The sequence below is a fragment of the Pseudorca crassidens genome, chromosome 1, assembly GCF_039906515.1.
Source record: "Pseudorca crassidens isolate mPseCra1 chromosome 1, mPseCra1.hap1, whole genome shotgun sequence".
In the NCBI taxonomy this organism is placed as follows: Eukaryota; Metazoa; Chordata; class Mammalia; order Artiodactyla; family Delphinidae; genus Pseudorca; species Pseudorca crassidens.
Window position 1 is genome coordinate 75,004,812 of NC_090296.1, and position 18,097 is coordinate 75,022,908.

The 18,097-nt window shown below is 43.9% G+C and overlaps 1 protein-coding gene and 1 non-coding gene across 4 annotated transcripts; one reads left to right on the forward strand and one right to left on the reverse strand.

Moving 5' to 3' along the window:
* Positions 1-9,789: 9,789 nt before the first annotated feature.
* Positions 9,790-9,862, reverse strand: TRNAR-ACG (transfer RNA arginine (anticodon ACG)). Its single transcript has one exon. It is a non-coding gene; the product is annotated as a tRNA-Arg (tRNA).
* Positions 9,863-10,110: 248 nt separating this feature from the next.
* On the forward strand, positions 10,111-17,899 carry PRMT5 (protein arginine methyltransferase 5). Of its 3 annotated transcripts, none has more exons than XM_067740602.1 (17): positions 10,117-10,342; positions 10,999-11,117; positions 11,434-11,519; positions 11,686-11,820; positions 12,199-12,311; positions 12,458-12,507; positions 12,726-12,889; positions 13,613-13,774; positions 13,950-14,027; positions 14,123-14,181; positions 14,268-14,390; positions 14,477-14,652; positions 15,186-15,295; positions 15,749-15,842; positions 16,031-16,147; positions 16,480-16,544; positions 17,349-17,899. In XM_067740602.1, exons 1-17 carry the CDS (start codon positions 10,233-10,235, stop codon positions 17,499-17,501), a joined length of 1,914 nt encoding a protein of 637 aa, XP_067596703.1. In that variant the 5' UTR covers positions 10,117-10,232; the 3' UTR covers positions 17,502-17,899. The 3 variants fall into 3 exon arrangements, with proteins under 3 accessions (XP_067596720.1, XP_067596703.1, XP_067596711.1); XM_067740610.1 differs by having other exon boundaries at positions 10,297-10,428; XM_067740619.1 differs by lacking the exons at positions 15,749-15,842; positions 16,031-16,147; positions 16,480-16,544; positions 17,349-17,899 and adding an exon at positions 15,504-15,740 and having other exon boundaries at positions 10,111-10,342.
* Positions 17,900-18,097: the final 198 nt, after the last annotated feature.

The following is an 18,097-nucleotide window of genomic DNA, read 5'->3' on the forward strand; positions in this document are numbered from 1 at the left end:
TCAATTTTATAAACGCAGAACTTAATCCCTAGTGGCAAACGTAGAACCAAAAGAGCTTCTTTTTTTTTTTTGCGGTACGCGGGTCTCTCACTGCTGTGGCCTCTCCCGTTGCGGAGCACAGGCTCCGGATGCGCAGGCTCAGCGGCCATGGCTCACAGGCCTAGCCGCTCCGCGGCATGTGGGATCTTCCCGGACCGGGGCACGAACCCGTGTCCCCTGCATCGGCAGGCGGACTCTCAACCACTGCGCCACCAGGGAAGCCCCCAAAAGAACTTTTTTTAAAAAATAATTTTTTTATTGACGTATAGTTTATTTACAATGTCGTGTTAGTTTCAGGTGTACAGCACAGTGATTCAATTATACATATATATATACACACACACATATATATACACATATATATATTCTTTTTCAGATTATTTTCCCCTATAGGTTATTACAGAATATTGAGTATATTTCCCTGTGCTATACAGTAGGTCCTTGTTGGTTATCTATTTTATTTATAGTTGTGTGTATATGTTAATCCCAAACTCCTAATTTATCCCCTCTCCCTTTCCCCTTTGGTAACCATAAGTTTGTTTACTACGTCTGTGGGTCTATTTCTGTTTTTTAAATAAGTTCATTTGTATCTTTCTTTTTTTTTTAGATTCCACATATAAGCGATATTATATATTTGTCTTTCCAAAAGAGTTTTATGTACATGTCACAGGGAAGGAGGCAGCAAATGAGTAAGGCTTAAATGATTTTCTAATATTCCTTGATATTTGATTGTCCTCTTCCTACTACAGATAAAACGCCACTGAGTGATATCAAGTATATGAATTACAAGCCTATGTCTTAAGAATGGGAACTTTCTATTCAGAAAAAATTGAAGATAATTGCTGGAAGTTTACTTGAACATCATTTTAAAAATTATTTTAAAGACTGAAGAAACTAATACAATATAGAATGGTCTTAGTTGTCATTGTTAGAGAAAAGCAAAGAAAAAAAATCCAAGTAATTTAAATTTGACTTTGAAATGTGATTTGATATTTACATATTGAGATGATGTGTCTGATATCCCAGACATTCACAATATTTAATAAACTAAATATTTTCCCAGTCAAAAAGGTTTTAAAAAGTGAGAACATTTAAAAATATTTATTAATTCATTAAACATAATAAGCCCATTGCATGTCAACATAAATAATACATTTTAATTAAAAAACTGTGTTTTCCAAAACAAAAAAAACTTATGGGGCTTCCCTGGTGGTGCAGTGGTTAAGAATCTGCCTGCCAATGCAGGGGACATGGGTTTGAGCCCTAGTCCGGGAAGATCCCACATACCGCAGAGCAACTAAGCCCATGCGCCACAACTACTGAGCCTGCGCTCTAGAGCCCGCAAGCCACAACTACTGAGCCCGCGTGCCACAACTACTGAAGCCCACGTGCCTAGAGCCCATGCTCCGCAACAAGAGAAGCCACCACGATGAGAAGCCCGCGCACTGCAACAAAGAGCAGCCCCCGTTCGCCGCAACGAGAGAAAACCCATGCGCAGCAACAAAGACCCAATGCAGCCAAAAATAAATTAATTTTAAAAAAAAACAAAAAAAAACCCCACAAACTTATGAGAAGAGTGATATTGTTTTATATTTTTGCAAATCTCCTTGGTATCTGGCTTAATAGAAGGCAGCTGGATTCTCATATCTGCTTTCTGTTATGATATGTGGCTTTGGCTGAATAAAGAAAATCTGGCCTCACGCAGACACGTAGGAGATCCTCATGCATCTCCTAAAAAGGACTCAGGGAGCCCCCAAGGTCCTTGGACCACGTTTGGGGAAACGCTATTGCAAAAGAAAAAGCAATGGGTTGGGAATCAGAAGAACTGGATTCTTATTCTGGCTCTGCTATTTAGTTGAAGCACAACTTTGTTCAAGACACTGAACCTCAGTTTTCTCGTATACAAAATAGATATATTAATAAGTCCTACCTCACAAGATTATGTCCTGAGCATTAGGACAAGATTATGTCCTGAGGTGAGATAATATATTTAAAGTACCTGGCCTGTGGTAGAGCTTAATAAATATTACTCTGCCCACAGAAAGACAAATACTGTATGATCTCACTTATATGTGAAATCTAAAAGACAAACTCATAGGAAAAGAGATCATACTTGTGGTTACCATAGGTGGAAAGTGGGGGAAGGGGTAATTGGAGGAAGGTGATCAAGAGGTACGAACTTCCAGTTATAAGATAAATAAGTCCTAGGGATGTACTGTACAACATGGTGCCTATAGTTAACACTGCTGTATGATGTGTAGGAAAGTTGTTAAGAGAGCAAATCCTAAGAGTTCTCATCCCAAGGAGAAACATTTTTTTCTTTCTTTTCCTTTTTATTGTAACTATATAAGAAGATAGATGTTAGCCAAACCTGTTGTAAACATTTCACAATATATGTAAATCAAACCATCATGCTGTACACCTTAAACTTATACAGTGATGTATGTCAATTATTTCTCGATAAAACTAGAAAAAAACCAAAAACAAACAACAAACCCAAAAATATTAGTCTGCCTAGGAGGACTGTTACGTTATTGCTAGGAGTGAGAGTGACTGCTGAAGATCGGACAGCTACAGGGGCCTAGAGGGCGGGGGTGGGGGGGGTGGGGGGGGGGCTTGGCTAGGTCTTCAAAAGAAAGAAGAATGGAAACAAGCAGAAAGACCAAGGAGAGATCACAGGTTTTAGATACATTGTAAAGATGTTTCCCACATAGTATAAACATGCTTATAGAAAACTTGGAAAATACATTTTCCCCCGGCACATATTAAAGTCATTCTGCACGTACGATTTGTAATCTGTGTCATTTAATGGCGTATCATGAACATTTCTCCATGTTTATTAAATTTTCTCTGACAACATTGATTTTAATGGCTGCTTAAGGTTTCCTTGCATGGATGATTTATTTGACCATACCCCTATAGGATATCCAACTTGTTTTACATTTTTTGTAATCATAAAAAAAATACTAGACATTTCTCTTAATGAATCTTTGTCCTAGTTTGTGAACATTGTCTAGGATAGCTTTCTAGAAGTAAAACTATAGATGATGTGTCTTAAGGTTAAGATCAAAGGTTCTGGAGTCAGTTGACCTAGGTTTGTACCCCATCTAAACCCCTTCTTAGGGGGGCAAGTCACTTAACCTCTCTAAGACTTAATTCCTTCACCCATAGATGGATAACATTTCCTTCCTCACTGGGTTCATGTGAAGATTCAGAGTTCCTGTGAATGTAAAGTGCTTTTCATAGAACCTGACACAAAATAAGGGCTCAATAAATGTTAGCTCTTATTACTATCATAAATGCATTCAGGGGACTTCCCTGCCAGTCCAGTGCTTAAGACTTCACCTTCTAATTCTGGGGGTGTGGGTTCAATCCCTGGTCGGGGAGCTAAGATCCCACATGCTTCGTGGCCAAAAAACCAAAACATAAAACAGAAATATTGTAACAAATTCGATAAAGACTTTAAAAATGGTCCACATTAAAAAAATCTTTTAAAAAATTGCATTCATATATTTAATCATGCATGTATACACATACAACTGGCCTGTTTCTGGGCTATTGGTTTTGTCTTTCTTTTTTTAATTTATTTTATTTTATTTTTATTTATTTATTTATTTTGCGTTGGGTCTTCGCTGCTGCATGCGGGCTTTCTCTAGGTTGCGTCAAGCGGGGGCTACTCCCTGTTGAGGTGCGCAGGCTTCTCGTTACAGTGGCTTCTCTTGTTGTGGAGCGCGGGCTTAAGTAGCTGTGGCACATGGGCTCAACAGTTGTGGCTCGCGGGCTTAGTTGCTCAGCGGCATGTGGGATCTTCCCAGACCAGGGCTCGAACCCGTGTTCCCTACATTGGCAGGAGTATTCTCAACCACTGTGCCACTAGGGAAGCCCCTGTCTTTTTTTCTCTGTCTATTCTTGTACCAACTGCACATTGTAGCCTTTTATTTATTTATACATTGCTTGTTTCATAAAGGGTTTGAGGTAACAGGCTAAAAATGTAGAGCAAATTCCGTCTCCTTTCTCCGCTTTTCAAAAATTTTTCTTTGATTTTCCTTTTTTAAAAATCTATCTTCCTTCCTTCCTTCCTTTCTTTCCTTCTTTCTTTCTTTCCTACCAGGTCTTAGTTGTGGCACACAGGATCTTTGTTGCCGCATGCAGGATCTTCGTTGTGGCATGCGTGATCTTTTGCGGCATGCATGATATTTAGTTGCGGCACATGAACTCTTAGTTGCGTGCGGCATGCATGTGGGATCTAGTTCCCTGACCAGTGATAGAACACTGGACCCCCTGCATTGGGAGTGTGGAGTCTTAGCCACTGGACCACCAGGAAAGTCCCTTCTTTGCATTTCTTGTCTGCTTTTTATTACAAATGAATGGTAGAATCATTTTATTAAGTAACAAAGGATTCCATTCAAATCGTGATTGAGGGACTTCCCTGGTGGCGCAGTGGTTAAGAAGCCACCTGCCAATGCAGGGAACACGGGTTCGAGCCCTGGTCTGGGAATATCCCACATGCCGTGGAGCAACTAAGCCCGTGCGCCACAACTACTGAGCCCACGTGCCACAACTACTGAAGTCCGTGCACCTACAGGCCGTGCTCAGCAACAAGAGAAGCCACCGCAATGAGAAGCCTGCACACCACAATGGAGAGTAGCCCCTGCTCACTGCAACTAGAGAAAGCCCGCGCGCAGCAACAAAGACCCAACGCAGGCAAAAAAAAATTTTTTTTTAATTAATTAAAAAAAAAAAGAATTGTGACTGAATGTTGAAAAAGTGAGAAATTAATTTGGTAAGAATTGACATCTTTATAAGATTCATTTTCCGAAGAACATGACTCATTTCTCCATTTTTTTTCAGTCTTTATATCTCTCAGCAAAATTTTATGATTTTCTATACATAAGTTCCTCTCATTTTCCAGTAAGGTTACAGCTAAGTATTTTATGGTGATATTATTGTTACCTCTGTGAATGGGTAAAAAACTAATCACAATAGCTAATGTATATTGAAGGCCTCCTATGTGCAGATAGGTTCTAAATGCTTTACTATGTATATATATTTTTTATTTTACATTTTTTTCCAGTCTCCCAGTTCATCCCACCCCCCACCCAAATGCTTTACTATATTAACTAATTTAATGCTCATAACAGCTTTATGAGATAAGAACTATTATTTACATTCTTATTTTGTGGATGAGGAAACTGAGGCCAGAGGGGTTAGGTTCACATGGTTAATAAATGGATAAATAGGGCTTTAACCTCTTGCCATCTAGCTCCACTGCCCATGATCTTAACTACTATGTTATTGGGATATTTCCTAGTTCCCAGACCAGGGATCAAACCCATGCCCCCTGCATTGGAGGCATGGGGTCTTAACCATTGGACCGCCAGGGAAGTTCCGGGATATTTTTATTAATTATGTCTTCTAACTGGTTATCCTTAGTTTATAAGAAGGCTACAGATATGTTTTGTATTTGTCTTGTATTAAGTGATGTCGCTGAATGCTATTATTAATTCTCATCATTTTAGAATTGATTCTCATGGATTTTCTATGTATACGATCATATCATCTGCAAACAATGATAAATTTGCCTCTTTCCAAAGTTATAACTGCTTTTAAAAAATTTCCAGTCATTGTATTGGATTTTTCAGAATAATATTAAATAACACAGTGATGAGACAAGACATTCTTGTATTATTTTATCTTTATATAAATTGTTGAATTCATATACATATATATGTGTTTATATATACAGAATATTAAGACTATTAAGAATGTTTTAGAAAATTGGGGCTTCCCTGGTGGCGCAGTGGTTGAGAGTCCGCCTGCCGATTCAGGGGACACGGGTTTGTGTCCCGGTCCGGGAAGATCCCACATGCCGCGGAGCAGCTGGCCCGTGAGCCATGGCCGCTGAGCCTGCGCGTCCGGAGCCTGTGCCCCGCAACGGGAGAGACCACAACAGTGAGAGGCCCGCGTACCGCAAAAAATAATAATAATAAAAATAAAAGAATGTTTTAGAAAATGGAATTGACTTACCATTTTCTGTTTGATGTCTATTAAAAATGATCAAATGTTTTTCTGCTTGCTTTATTTTTGACCTATTATATAAATAAATTTCCTAATACCTAACTTTGTGTTAATTCCTGAGATAAACCCTAATTGGTGCTGGTATATTATTATGTTAATATACTATTGACTTTTATTGTTAATCTTAAATATTTTAGGATTTTTACATTTATATTCCTAAGTGAGACAGGTCTATAGGTTTGCTTTATTTTTTTTCTGTGGAGGGGGCGGGTCCTATTTCTGACAGATTTTGATATTAGGTATATTCTGGCTTCATAAACGAATTGGGTAGTTTTCCATCTTTTTCTATGTTCCAGTACAGTTTCTACTTTCTATTCATTTTGACAGATAAATACTGTATAATAGAGATGACAAGGAAGAGAATGCAAATTGGCACAGATTATTTTGCCTCAGTAACTCTGCCACTTTTGTAGCTGGAGGAAAGCCTTGGTTGTGAAGAAGCAATTTGGAGCAGTAGGAGGGTCAAATGGGCCATTATTTTGGTGTTGAAGAGTGCAGCTGGCTGGGCAGGCACAGAGGTGAGTGAAGGTGGGCCTGGGGAGGGAAGCGAGGGCTGAAGAAGGAGGGGAGCCCAAGAGAAGGTGAAAGGAGGGTTTATAATGCACTGGCAGTGTTTAAACAAGGACATAAAAACAGAAGCAGGTAGAAGAACTGGGCCTGAAGGTGAGGAATGCTAGAGGGCAACAGGAGGGTTATCTGGGAGAGAGTACTTCTTCCCTTCCAAAAACGTTTCCAGTGCTCTAGCCTGTTTGTCACTGGCTCCTGTTGGAGAAAGTAACATTATTTCTCACCTGCCACCTCCCTGTCTTCATCCCAGCAAAGGCCTACATCCTACAGTGTAACAGTGACTGACATGCTTCTGAGCACAAAAGTTCAGCAAGGAGAGCAGAGCAGAGGGAAGGAGAGCATAAGATGGACCTCACCAACTCTGACTTTATGCCTAGGGCCAAGTCCTTTAAAAGGTTCTCTATTTCTTTTTCAGTCTGTTCCTTCTGCTCCTCTGTAACTCATATAGACAGACCCACAGACCATGCTGTTCTTTAAGGCAAAGCAAAGTGCTGTAGGACAGGCAGAGAGCAATTTGGTGTGGAATTCCCGGGAACTGTTCAGCATTATGCTTGCCACATAGCGGAGGCCATTTTGAATGAAAAAACAAAGACATCCCAGATGAATGAAATTCAGCCCATCTAAATTTACTTTAAGGTCAGTCAGAAACTCTAGGCTCTTTTTATGCAAATCCTTTTGAAAATTATTTTAACTGATGGCAAAACTGACATTACTGTTTCATAGATTTCCTCTCTCCCTTTCACCCATGGAGGGGTTAGTTAACAGAGCAGCCTCCAGCTTGACATCAGGAGGAAGATTCCAGGAGCACAGATGGTCCACAGCCCAGATAATTAGCTTCTGAAGACAAAACAACATCTAATAAGTCTTCTGTGAATGTAGAGTTTGGTTGGGCACAGCTGGGGCAGAGAACAAGCAGGCCTCCCCAACAACTCTTTTTCTTCTTAAAATGTCAGCAGAGCACTCACCCACTTCCTGTCAACTCCCTACTCATAAGCCCTGCAGGGAAGAATTCAAGTAAATATTGTAGACACTCCAGCCTAAAGGAGGGGAAGTATAACTCCCTACTCCTTAAGCGTGGAATGCACAAGTGACTTCCTTCCAAAGGGTACAGGATAGCAGGGGTGGGGGGAGGAGTGTAATTTTACAGTGGAGAAACCTGATAAACACTAGTTCTACCAGATGATAAACATCAACAGTCATAAATTATATTGATGGTATGTAATCTTGATATGATGTGATGAAAATGGCACTTTACCTCTGTGATCTTCCTCCCCCAAACCCATAATCCCAGTCTAATTATGAGAAAACCATCAGAAAAATTCCAATAGAGAGGTGTCCTTCAGTATACCTGACCAGTACTCCTCAAAATTATCAAGGTCATCAAAAACAAGGAACATCTGACAAACTGTCACAGCCAAGAGGAGTCTAAGCAGACATGACAACTATGTGTAATATGGTATCCTCGATGGGATGGTGGAACAGAAAGAAGACATTAGGTGAAACCTAAGAAAATCTGAATAAACTATGTACTTTAGTTAATAATAATAATGTATCAATTCTGGTCCATGAATAGTAATAAATGTACCATACTAATGTTAACATGTTAATAATAGAGAAAGCTGTAGGTAGGCATGAGAGAACTGGCTGTGTTGTACTACCTGCTGAAGTTTTCTGTAAATCTAAAACTGTTTTAAGAAATAAAGTCTAGGGGCTTCCCTGGTGGCGCAGTGGTTCAGAATCCGCCTGCCCTGGTCCGGGAAGATCCCACATGCCGTGGAGCAACTAAGCCCGTGTGCCACAACTGCTGAGCCTGTGCTCTAGAGCCCGCAAGCCACAACTGCTGGAGCCCGCGAGCCACAACTACTGAAGCCCGTGCACCTAGAGCCCGTGCTCCGCAACGAGAAGCCACTGCAATGAGAAGCCCACGCACCGCAACGAAGAGTAGCCCCCGCTCGCCGCAACTGCAGAAAGCCTGCGTGCAGCAACGAAGACCCAACGCAGCCAAAAAATAAATAAATAAATGTATTTAAAAAAAGAAAGTCTAGTAATAATAAGAAGAAGATGGGACAAAATCATCTCCAACTCTCTTAGGCTTCATAGGCATTTTCTTCTTTAGCTTTCTAATCTTCATCCTTTTGGGGCACTTACATTGCCCGGGCTCCTTATAGCTTATCCTATCCACCCGTTCCGTATTTCTCAGAACTCTGATCCCCCACGGGCTACGGTGATCTCATTCAGTCTCATGGCTTCGGTCACTACCTCTCTAACGGCGATTTCCAAATCTTGTCTGGTTCAGGTCACTGTTCATCCAACTCTCTATTACACAGCGCCCCCTAGACGTCCAATTCAGCATTTTCAAACCCAAACCCTGATTCTCCCTAAACCAGCTTCTACAGAGGCCAGAACCCTGGGTTATCACCCACAGACTTCCCTTTATCACGCTCCCTGTCAGTCGGTCCCTAAATTCTGTCAACGCCTCCTGCCTCGGGACTTTTGTATTGTGTTCTTTTTCCAACCCTGCTGCCAGGCCCTCAGCACTTCTGGCATCCCTACCTTCAGGTATTCCCTTTCTACGTCTTTCTTTGCCTTCCTTTCCTTCTTTTCCACCCCTGGAGCAGGCATTCACAAAGGAAAATGTAGAGGTTCTCTCAGGCCTCCGCCAGGCAGTTCATTACTCCTCTCTCCTCACTATATTTCCTCACCATGGGTTCCTTTTCTCTATCCTCAGTGTGTGTGTGTGTGTGTGTGTGTGTGTGTTTAGGTGTTTGTTTACTTTTTTTGTGTTTGAGATATAGAATCACAAAGACTTAGTGGCTGAATTGCCACAATCTATTTAAAAATATACTAAGGCCCACACAAAGACCCCAGCCATCAACTCGGTTTTCTCAGGATTCGGATGGACCTAAGTAGTGACACAAGAATCACCTTTGAATTCGGTAAGGGGAAAAGCTGACATAAAATGGCTGCAAAACGCAATAAAATTAAGACCTCAAAATGAGGGCGAGAGATAATGAGGAAATATTTAAAAAGAAATAAGGGGAGACTTTCAAAATACTGCTTATGGCCATATTGCATGGGATGCAATAAAGGAAACACCTGTCCCTTCGAGCCAGCCAGGAGTCGAACCTGGAATCTTCTGATCCGTAGTCAGACGCGTTATCCATTGCGCCACTGGCCCTGAGACAATTTCGCAGCTCTCAATGATGATACTTCAAGCTTATATTGCAGGGTTTTATACTGCAGGGTTTCATGGGACGTGTAGTCTCTTATCGGAATTCTACGAGTACACGGAGCATTATGGGAGATTGAAGTTCGTCAAGAACCAGACCCTGAGATTGGTGACTCTTCCGGAGCCAAGCCGTACGTCACTGTGCAGCCCGCGGATTGGCGGGAAGAGCCACTCCCCACCCCTCCTCCTCCAGCTCCGGAGCCGTGGAAGACGCTTTGGTTGTTAGGGAGACTCGTCCCGCCTTTTGGGGGCTTTTTTTCGGCTTTGTGATTGGCTGCTAGTGTCAGGGAATCTCGGCGTGGACAGCGCGAGGGAAAAGATGGCGGCGATGGCGGTCGGCGGTGCCAGTGGAAGTCGCGTGTCCAGCGGGAGGGACCTGAATTGCGTCCCCGAAATAGCTGACACACTGGGGGCTGTGGCCAAGCAGGGGTGAGGGCCTGGACCTCTGCGAGCGGAATGCGGGGTCCGAACTCGGGGACAGAGAGGCGCAGACCAGTCATTCCCGAGAGGCAGGGGTGAGGGTGTCGGAGTGGATACGACGAGGGCGGGGGAAACCATTAGTCCTTGGAGGGGAGAAGTCTCGGGCCCTGGAGCGTGAGAGAGAGGAAAAAAAACTTGTTGGGGGCGTGGGGTCACTGAACCCCAAAGTCAGGGGAGTTATCAGGTGAACTCACACAGGGGGCGTACAGACCTCCAGGGCCATGGCGAGCGAGATTATCGTCTGTGAGTGTAAGAGGGGGCTAGGGAGAGGAGAGAAAAGCCTTGAGGGGGGAAACTTGTGCAGTACTGGTGCAGATCTGGATGTGACAATCTTGGAAAACCAGTGACAGCAGAATAGAAAGTCCACGTGGTGTGGATTTTCATCGTTTCTCTTTACTCATCTTTTCCATGGCTGTGTTCCGGGGAGAAATTGAGGCACAGTGCAGCGGAAGTGATATGCCCCAAGGTGGGCTGAATTCAGCAGTCCAGTCGGGTGACTGACGGCAGCTGAAAGGGTTGTGCAGAATCTAGATAGCCTAGTCCAATTGCTTGGATGTCTGGGCTGCTGTCTTTACATGACGATTCTGGGTCTGTCGCGGTTGTAGGTTTGATTTCCTCTGCATGCCTGTGTTCCACCCGCGTTTCAAGAGGGAGTTCACTCAGGAACCTGCTAAGAATCGGCCGGGCCCCCAGACACGATCAGACCTACTGCTGTCAGGAAGGGGTAGGGACCATCCCACATACCCCTTAATTATTAGAGGCAATAACAACTTATGCTTTATCAGTGCCTTCCTTCTCTTCCTTTCTTGACTTGGATATATTGGTTCCCTCCGGGATATAGATAACTCTTGTTCTCTCCTTGCTTACCTGCTAAAAGCCTTAGTTCCCTATTCTGCGTCAGGCTCTCCTGTCCTGTATCTGTGATAGAAAAAGTCTGTCTCTCATCTCTAACTCTCTAGTCCCTGTTAAGAACTAGAAATTGAATGAGTAAAGTTCTGAACCTCATTCAGTCTTTGTCTTTCTTGGGTGGGGGAGTGCAGACTGGAATACACTAATTGTGGGAAAGCTTTCTCCATGGATTCGTCCAGACTCAAAAGTGGAAAAGATCCGCAGGAACTCCGAGGCGGTAAGACTGACCTCTTCAATGAATTTTTTTAAAGATCAGGTCTGTAAACAAGCTGGATGGGGAGAGTAGTATTTTCCCCCTCCGTAATTTAGTAAATCTAATATAATGCAGTTAAAGCTATTTGAATTGCTTGCTCTTAACTTTTTTCTCTTGATCTCCATTCCAGGCTATGTTACAGGAGCTGAATTTTGGGGCATATTTGGGTCTTCCAGCTTTCCTGCTGCCCCTAAATCAGGAAGATAACACAAACTTGGCGAGAGTTTTGACCAACCACATCCACACTGGCCACCACTCCTCCATGGTATGGCTGAGGGCCTCCTTTCCTGCTGCATATTATGGTAGTCAGGCTGTGCTAAGTATCTTCTTGTTCCTAGCCATTCAGTAAAAGGTGGATTTGGCAGAATTGAAATGTCAGTACTGCCTACCCACAACTAAAAGTGGTAAGCAGAGAGTTATAAAATATATAGAATATTCAGATAGAAGACAAGGCAGATACTTACTTAAGGATATGCACAAGATACATGTACACATACATATAATCACAAATTGGGAAAAGCATGTAAAGGGAGTAATTTGAAATCTGGATCAAGATCTTTTTAGTTGAAGGAAGCTTTCTGGACCCAATGAGTTCAAAACAGTTCTAAATAGGGTACAGAACCTATTTATTGTTCATGTGCAGTTCTGGATGCGGGTGCCATTGGTGGCACCAGAGGACCTGAGAGATGATATAATTGAGAATGCGCCAACTTCACACACAGAGGAGTACAGTGGAGAGGAGAAGACATGGATGTGGTATGTCTCCTTTTGCTGCTGTACCAGGGCGAAGGCCAGGGTGGAGGGAAGTACAGAGTGGAACCTGTAGGAAGGTCTCCTTGAGGTATGGTGATTGGTGGGCCATATGTATCTGACTGTATTTTTCTGTATTTGACTCTGGACAGGTGGCACAACTTCCGGACCTTGTGTGATTATAGCAAGAGGATTGCGGTGGGTAAGTCCACAAATATCCTGGGATACGTTATCATTCTCTGACCTTCTGTGACCAAAAATCAGGGGTCTCATGTACACTTGTCTGCTGGGCAGTTTTGCTACTTTCTCTGTGCCTTAGGTCTGCCTTGCTCTTAAGGAGTAGACAGATCTTGCACAAAAGAGCAAGGAAAGGCTTCTGACCTATCAGTGATTTACAGGTCTTTCTTTTCCCTTGTGTAGCTCTCGAAATTGGTGCTGACCTCCCATCTAATCATGTCATTGATCGTTGGCTTGGGGAGCCCATCAAAGCAGCCATTCTCCCCACCAGCATTTTCCTGACCAATAAGAAGGGATTTCCTGTTCTTTCTAAGATGCACCAGAGGCTGATCTTCCGACTCCTCAAGGTGTGTAGTAGAAGGGTTCTAAAGGTGCTGCAGCTAATCCTCTTGCCTTATTCACATATGTATGATGGGGTGTTCTTTGTTTTATTTTGTTTTTTCCCTCTGTGGGGTTCTTTGCCCCTCTAGTTTCTGGAGAGCAATTTCGGCAAAGTTGGTCTTGGACGCAAAAATGCAAATAGCAGTAGAGGGCCCAGAAACATTTCAAAAGGAACCAGATCTCATGAAAACTTTGCAGAAAGTTTCATTTAAGAAGTTATAGCAAAAGGGCTTCCCTGGTGGTGCAGTGGTTAAGAATCCGCCTGCCAGTGCAGGGCACATGGGTTCGATCCCTGGTCCTGGAAGATGCTGCGGAGCAACTAAGCCCGTGCACAACAACTACTGAGCCTGTGCTCTGCAACAAGAGAAGCCACTGCAAGGAAAAGCCTGTGCACTGCAACGAGGAGTAGCCTCGGCTCCCTGCAGCTAGAGAAAGCCCGCACGCAGCAACAAAGACCCAACACAGCCAAAAATAAATAAATTAAATAAAATTAAAAAAAGAAGTTATAGCAACAATCCATGGGCCTCTTGAGCCAGGATGATGATTATGTGGCATAGGAGGACTCTTGATGCTTTTGTTGGTATTTGGTGATCTGGGCCTTATTTTATGCTAGAGCTCTTTGACCATAAACCATAATAATATCCTCTTGGTACAAGGACTGTGTCTGATGGTCTGACTTATTCTCACAGTTGGAGGTGCAGTTCATCATCACAGGCACCAACCACCACTCAGAGAAAGAGTTCTGCTCCTACCTCCAGTACTTGGAATACTTGAGCCAGAATCGACCTCCACCCAATGCCTACGAACTCTTTGCCAAGGGCTATGAAGACTACCTGCAATCCCCACTCCAGGTGGGTCTGGAGTACACTGAGAGGAGGGAGGTGGGAGGAGGAAATGTCTCTTGAGAGCAGGTGCCCTAAAATCCTATCAAAGCTCAGGAGGCAGTGGGAAGGTTTTGGTATTCTGGTGCATTGTCCTTGCCAGAAACTGGCTAACTTACTTTGCCTTTTTCCTCTCATTCATCAGCCACTGATGGATAATCTGGAATCTCAGACATACGAAGTGTTTGAAAAGGACCCTATCAAATACTCTCAATACCAGCAGGTATAGTGTGGGTCCCAGATGGGGTCAAGCACAGGGCCAGAATGACCTGGGTGAGGATGGCATTATAGCCATGAGGTCTTCCCTCGTTCCCCCAGGCCATCTATAAATGTCTGTTAGACCGAGTGCCAGAGGAAGAGAAGGACACCAATGTCCAGTGAGTGCTCTCCCCATGATTCCAGAGATTTGCATGCCTGCCTCTCTACATGCAGAGTCAGCTTGACTCTTCCCTCTCTTTCTTAGAGTGCTGATGGTGCTGGGAGCAGGCCGGGGGCCCCTGGTGAATGCTTCCCTGAGGGCAGCCAAGCAGGCTGACCGGCGGATAAAGCTGTACGCTGTGGAGAAGAACCCAAATGCTGTGGTGACGTGAGTAGCAACCTTTTTTGCTGGGAAGTTTGTCCCCAGTGTCAGTTTTTCTTATCTTATCCTCACTTGTATCATCTCTGTTTTAGGCTGGAGAACTGGCAGTTTGAAGAATGGGGAAGCCAGGTGACAGTAGTCTCATCGGACATGCGGGAGTGGGTGGCTCCAGAGAAAGCGGATATCATTGTCAGTGAGCTTCTGGGGTCCTTCGCTGATAATGAGCTGTCACCGGAATGCCTGGATGGAGCCCAGCACTTCCTAAAAGGTGCCTCCAGGCTGGGGTGTACTGAGTAAGGGGATTGGATTATCAACTGGGAAGGCTGGACGGGACTGGGGAAGGGTGGGTGTGGCAGCAGCCTAGAGGAGGTTACAAAGTTTAGGGAAGGCAGGGCAGACTTGGGTCAGTGCCCTTAGCAAATGAAGCAATTTCTCTGAACCTCGGTATTCACATCTGTAAAATGAGGGGAGTGGACCAGAGCAGAGACTCTTAATCGGAGATCTGTAGACTTCCTAAGCTGACATATGTACTTTGGGCTTAGCTTTCATTAGGATCTTAAAGGAAAGAAAGTTAAGAACCACTAGATTAAAATACCTTGGGTTCCTTCCAGTTTTACTCTTGTGTGACTCTAAATTAACCTAGAAGTAGAATCCCTCAGGGCAGGAGTTAGGAGCAGGTTGGCCTGGGAATGTGATAGCATGGAGCTGCCTGGGTCTATTTTGATATGGGAGGTCTGGGCTTTCAGTACAGACGCACCATTTCCATCCCTTGGGAAGTAATGTGACTCTCCCGCTCTGCAGATGATGGCGTGAGCATCCCTGGGGAGTACACCTCCTTTCTAGCTCCCATCTCCTCCTCCAAGCTGTACAATGAGGTCCGAGCCTGTCGGGAAAAGGACCGCGACCCTGAGGTAAAGAGATACTCTCTTCTGGAGGACTCTTTTCTCTTTAGTCCTTTCCTTTTTCTCTGTCAGCATAAGTGTTTTCTTCCACTGGAGAAGATGAAGAGGTGAAGGAGTTGGGGATGTGGGAAAGCAGTTGAAGTGAAACTATGTTTTTATCTTTTTCTTTTTCTTTTTTTTTTTTAATATTTATTTATTTGGCTGCGTCGGGTCTTAGTTGCGGCACATGGTATCTTCGTTGCCGCGTGCTGGGATCTTCAGTTGCAGCATGTGGGATCTAGTTCCCTGACCAGGGATGGAACCCGGGCCCCCTGCATTGGGAGCGCAGTCTTAGGCACTGGACCATCAGGGAAGTCCCTGTGTTTTTATCTTTGTCTGTGTCCCTAAAGCTTGAGCTGCATTCCCTGGGGAATTAGGTAGCTCTTGCCTGTCTTCTCCAGATCTTGTTCTCTCTCGGGATAGGCCCAGTTTGAAATGCCTTATGTGGTACGACTGCACAATTTCCACCAGCTGTCTGCGCCCCAGCCCTGTTTTACCTTCAGCCATCCCAACAGAGGTGGGTTCCTGCATGGCTGTCCTCTGACTGGTTGCGTGAGAGCTCACCCTCCTGGTTTCTTCCCTTGCTGTCCTGAGTCTGCTCTATCTGGTCTCTATCAGGGCTTCCTTTCCTGGTTCCTGCTCATGCTTTACCAAGTTGTCTAGGGTTTCTGGCCACTCATCACCCATACCGCTCTTCCCTGACAGATCCTATGATTGACAACAACCGCTACTGCACCTTGGAGTTTCCCGTGGAGGTGAACACAGTGCTGCATGGCTTTGCAGGCTACTTTGAGACTGTGCTTTATCAGGACATCACTCTGAGTAAGTGTTTAGGGCAGTAGATGGGGAGTATAAGAGTATGCTACCTGGGCAGTGTATGTACATGTTTCGGGTAGCGTATGTACATGTTTCATTTAGAGTCACAGGGAACCCAGGAATCAGTGAATGGGGATCTTTGATTACTTGTTTCTGTGTTCACAGAAGAGATTCTCCTCAATCTAGGCAAAAAGCAGAGTCATGGAGACCTCAAATTTTTTTTAATTTTTAATTAAAAAAATTTTTTTTGGAGTATAGTTGATTTACAATGTTGTGTTTTAGTGTACAGCAAAGTGAATCAGTTATACTCAGTTTTTTAAATTACTTTGTCCACTTAGGTATCCGTCCAGAGACTCACTCTCCTGGGATGTTTTCATGGTTTCCCATCCTCTTCCCCATTAAGGTAGGAATCACCTTTAAGGCTCCTTGGGTTAAAGAGTAACTATTGTCATTGGTATTCTGCCCCTTCCCTTCTCCCAGGATGATGCTTGTCTGTGACCCATGTTCTACTGCTCTCACGTGCTCTTGGATCCTGTTGTAGATGTTGGGATATCTGCAGGGGCCTTCTGCCTGGCTTCCCACGCCTACTGTGGCTATTCTTCTGTCCATTCTCTACCTGGAGCAAGAGTCATCTTTTAAAAACATGAATCTGATCCTATCTCTCTCCTTTTAAAACCCTTCGATGTTTTTCCACTGCCCTACAATAAGGTCTTAAATCTTTGTTAGACTTGGTGTGATCTAGTTTTTGCCTGCCTTTTCAGCCACTGTCCTTTGATTACATTGCTTCAGTCCTATGGACCTTCTTTTGGTTCCTCTAATGCCCCATGTTCTTTCCTGCCTCGCGGTTTCACACCTTTGTCCTCTGCCTGTAAAGTTCTTGGCTCATTTCTTGATTCAGCTGACTTATCTTCCAAGTCTCATTAAACATTCTTGTTGTCAGATAATTTTCCCTGACCTTGTAGACTAGGTTAGTGTTAACTTTCATAGGTGTTTTCATAGCACCCTATCCCTGTTCACAGTGTTCATCCCACTTTTGATTATTTGTTCAGTGTCTGTTCATTTCTGATTATTTGTTCCGATAGACTTCAAATAAACCTCATGAGGGTTGGAACGTCATTTGATCATTTTATCTCCACACCTAGCTTAGTACATTGCCACATAAAATTCATTAGCTCCACCCTGAACCTCCATGTCTTTCTTCTTACAGCAGCCCATTACCGTGCGTGAAGGCCAGACCATCTGTGTGCGTTTCTGGCGATGCAGCAATTCCAAGAAGGTGTGGTATGAGTGGGCTGTGACAGCACCAGTCTGTTCTGCTATTCACAACCCCACAGGCCGCTCTTACACCATTGGCCTCTAGCCCTGCCTGCAGGTGTCTAGAACCTTGGAAGCAGCTTCAGGTTCTGCTCCTGTAGCACAGAAGGTGCAGTACACCATGGGCTCTGATTTGCCTTGCCCATCAGAGAGGAGCATTTCAGTCCACTTTCCTGCCTTACATCAAGATGGGCAAAGGATGAGAATTGCAGGGCTCACGCCACCAATCTGTGAAGACTTCAGGCCAGGGCATGAGGAATTCATGTTGAATCTGTGGCTACTCCAACAGGCACTGAGCCTCAAGTGCTCCCTGGGATAGCCCTGAGAACATGTGGATTGAACAACTTTTCAGCCCTTTTCTCTGCCCATCTCTGTTCCTATTTTGATGATTTTGTGTAAGGAGGAAATACAAATAAAGTGAGGTTATGGCCTTTCCTGCTCCAACTCTGCTGCCCCCTGCCTCTGCTTCTCCACCCATTACTTACACATATTCAGATCGATGCTCTTATCCAAGACTTGAAGGGGCCTAGCTTTATTTCCTATTTAAGAAGCTTAGTGGTGACTCTTGGACTCCCAATTATAGGCTTTCTGACCAGCTACAGAGAGGTCTTGTCCATTAGGACCTGTGATTAAGCTCTTGTC

Coding starts and splice junctions, on each gene's coding strand:
- PRMT5 (XM_067740602.1), top strand. CDS start 10,233: ATGGCGGCGATGGCGGTCGGCGGTGCCAGTGGAAGTCGCGTGTCCAGC. Junction 14,182..14,267: donor GAGAAGGACACCAATGTCCA/GTGAGTGCTCTC, acceptor TCTCTTTCTTAG/AGTGCTGATGGTGCTGGGAG. Junction 15,296..15,748: donor AAAAGGACCGCGACCCTGAG/GTAAAGAGATAC, acceptor CTCTCGGGATAG/GCCCAGTTTGAAATGCCTTA.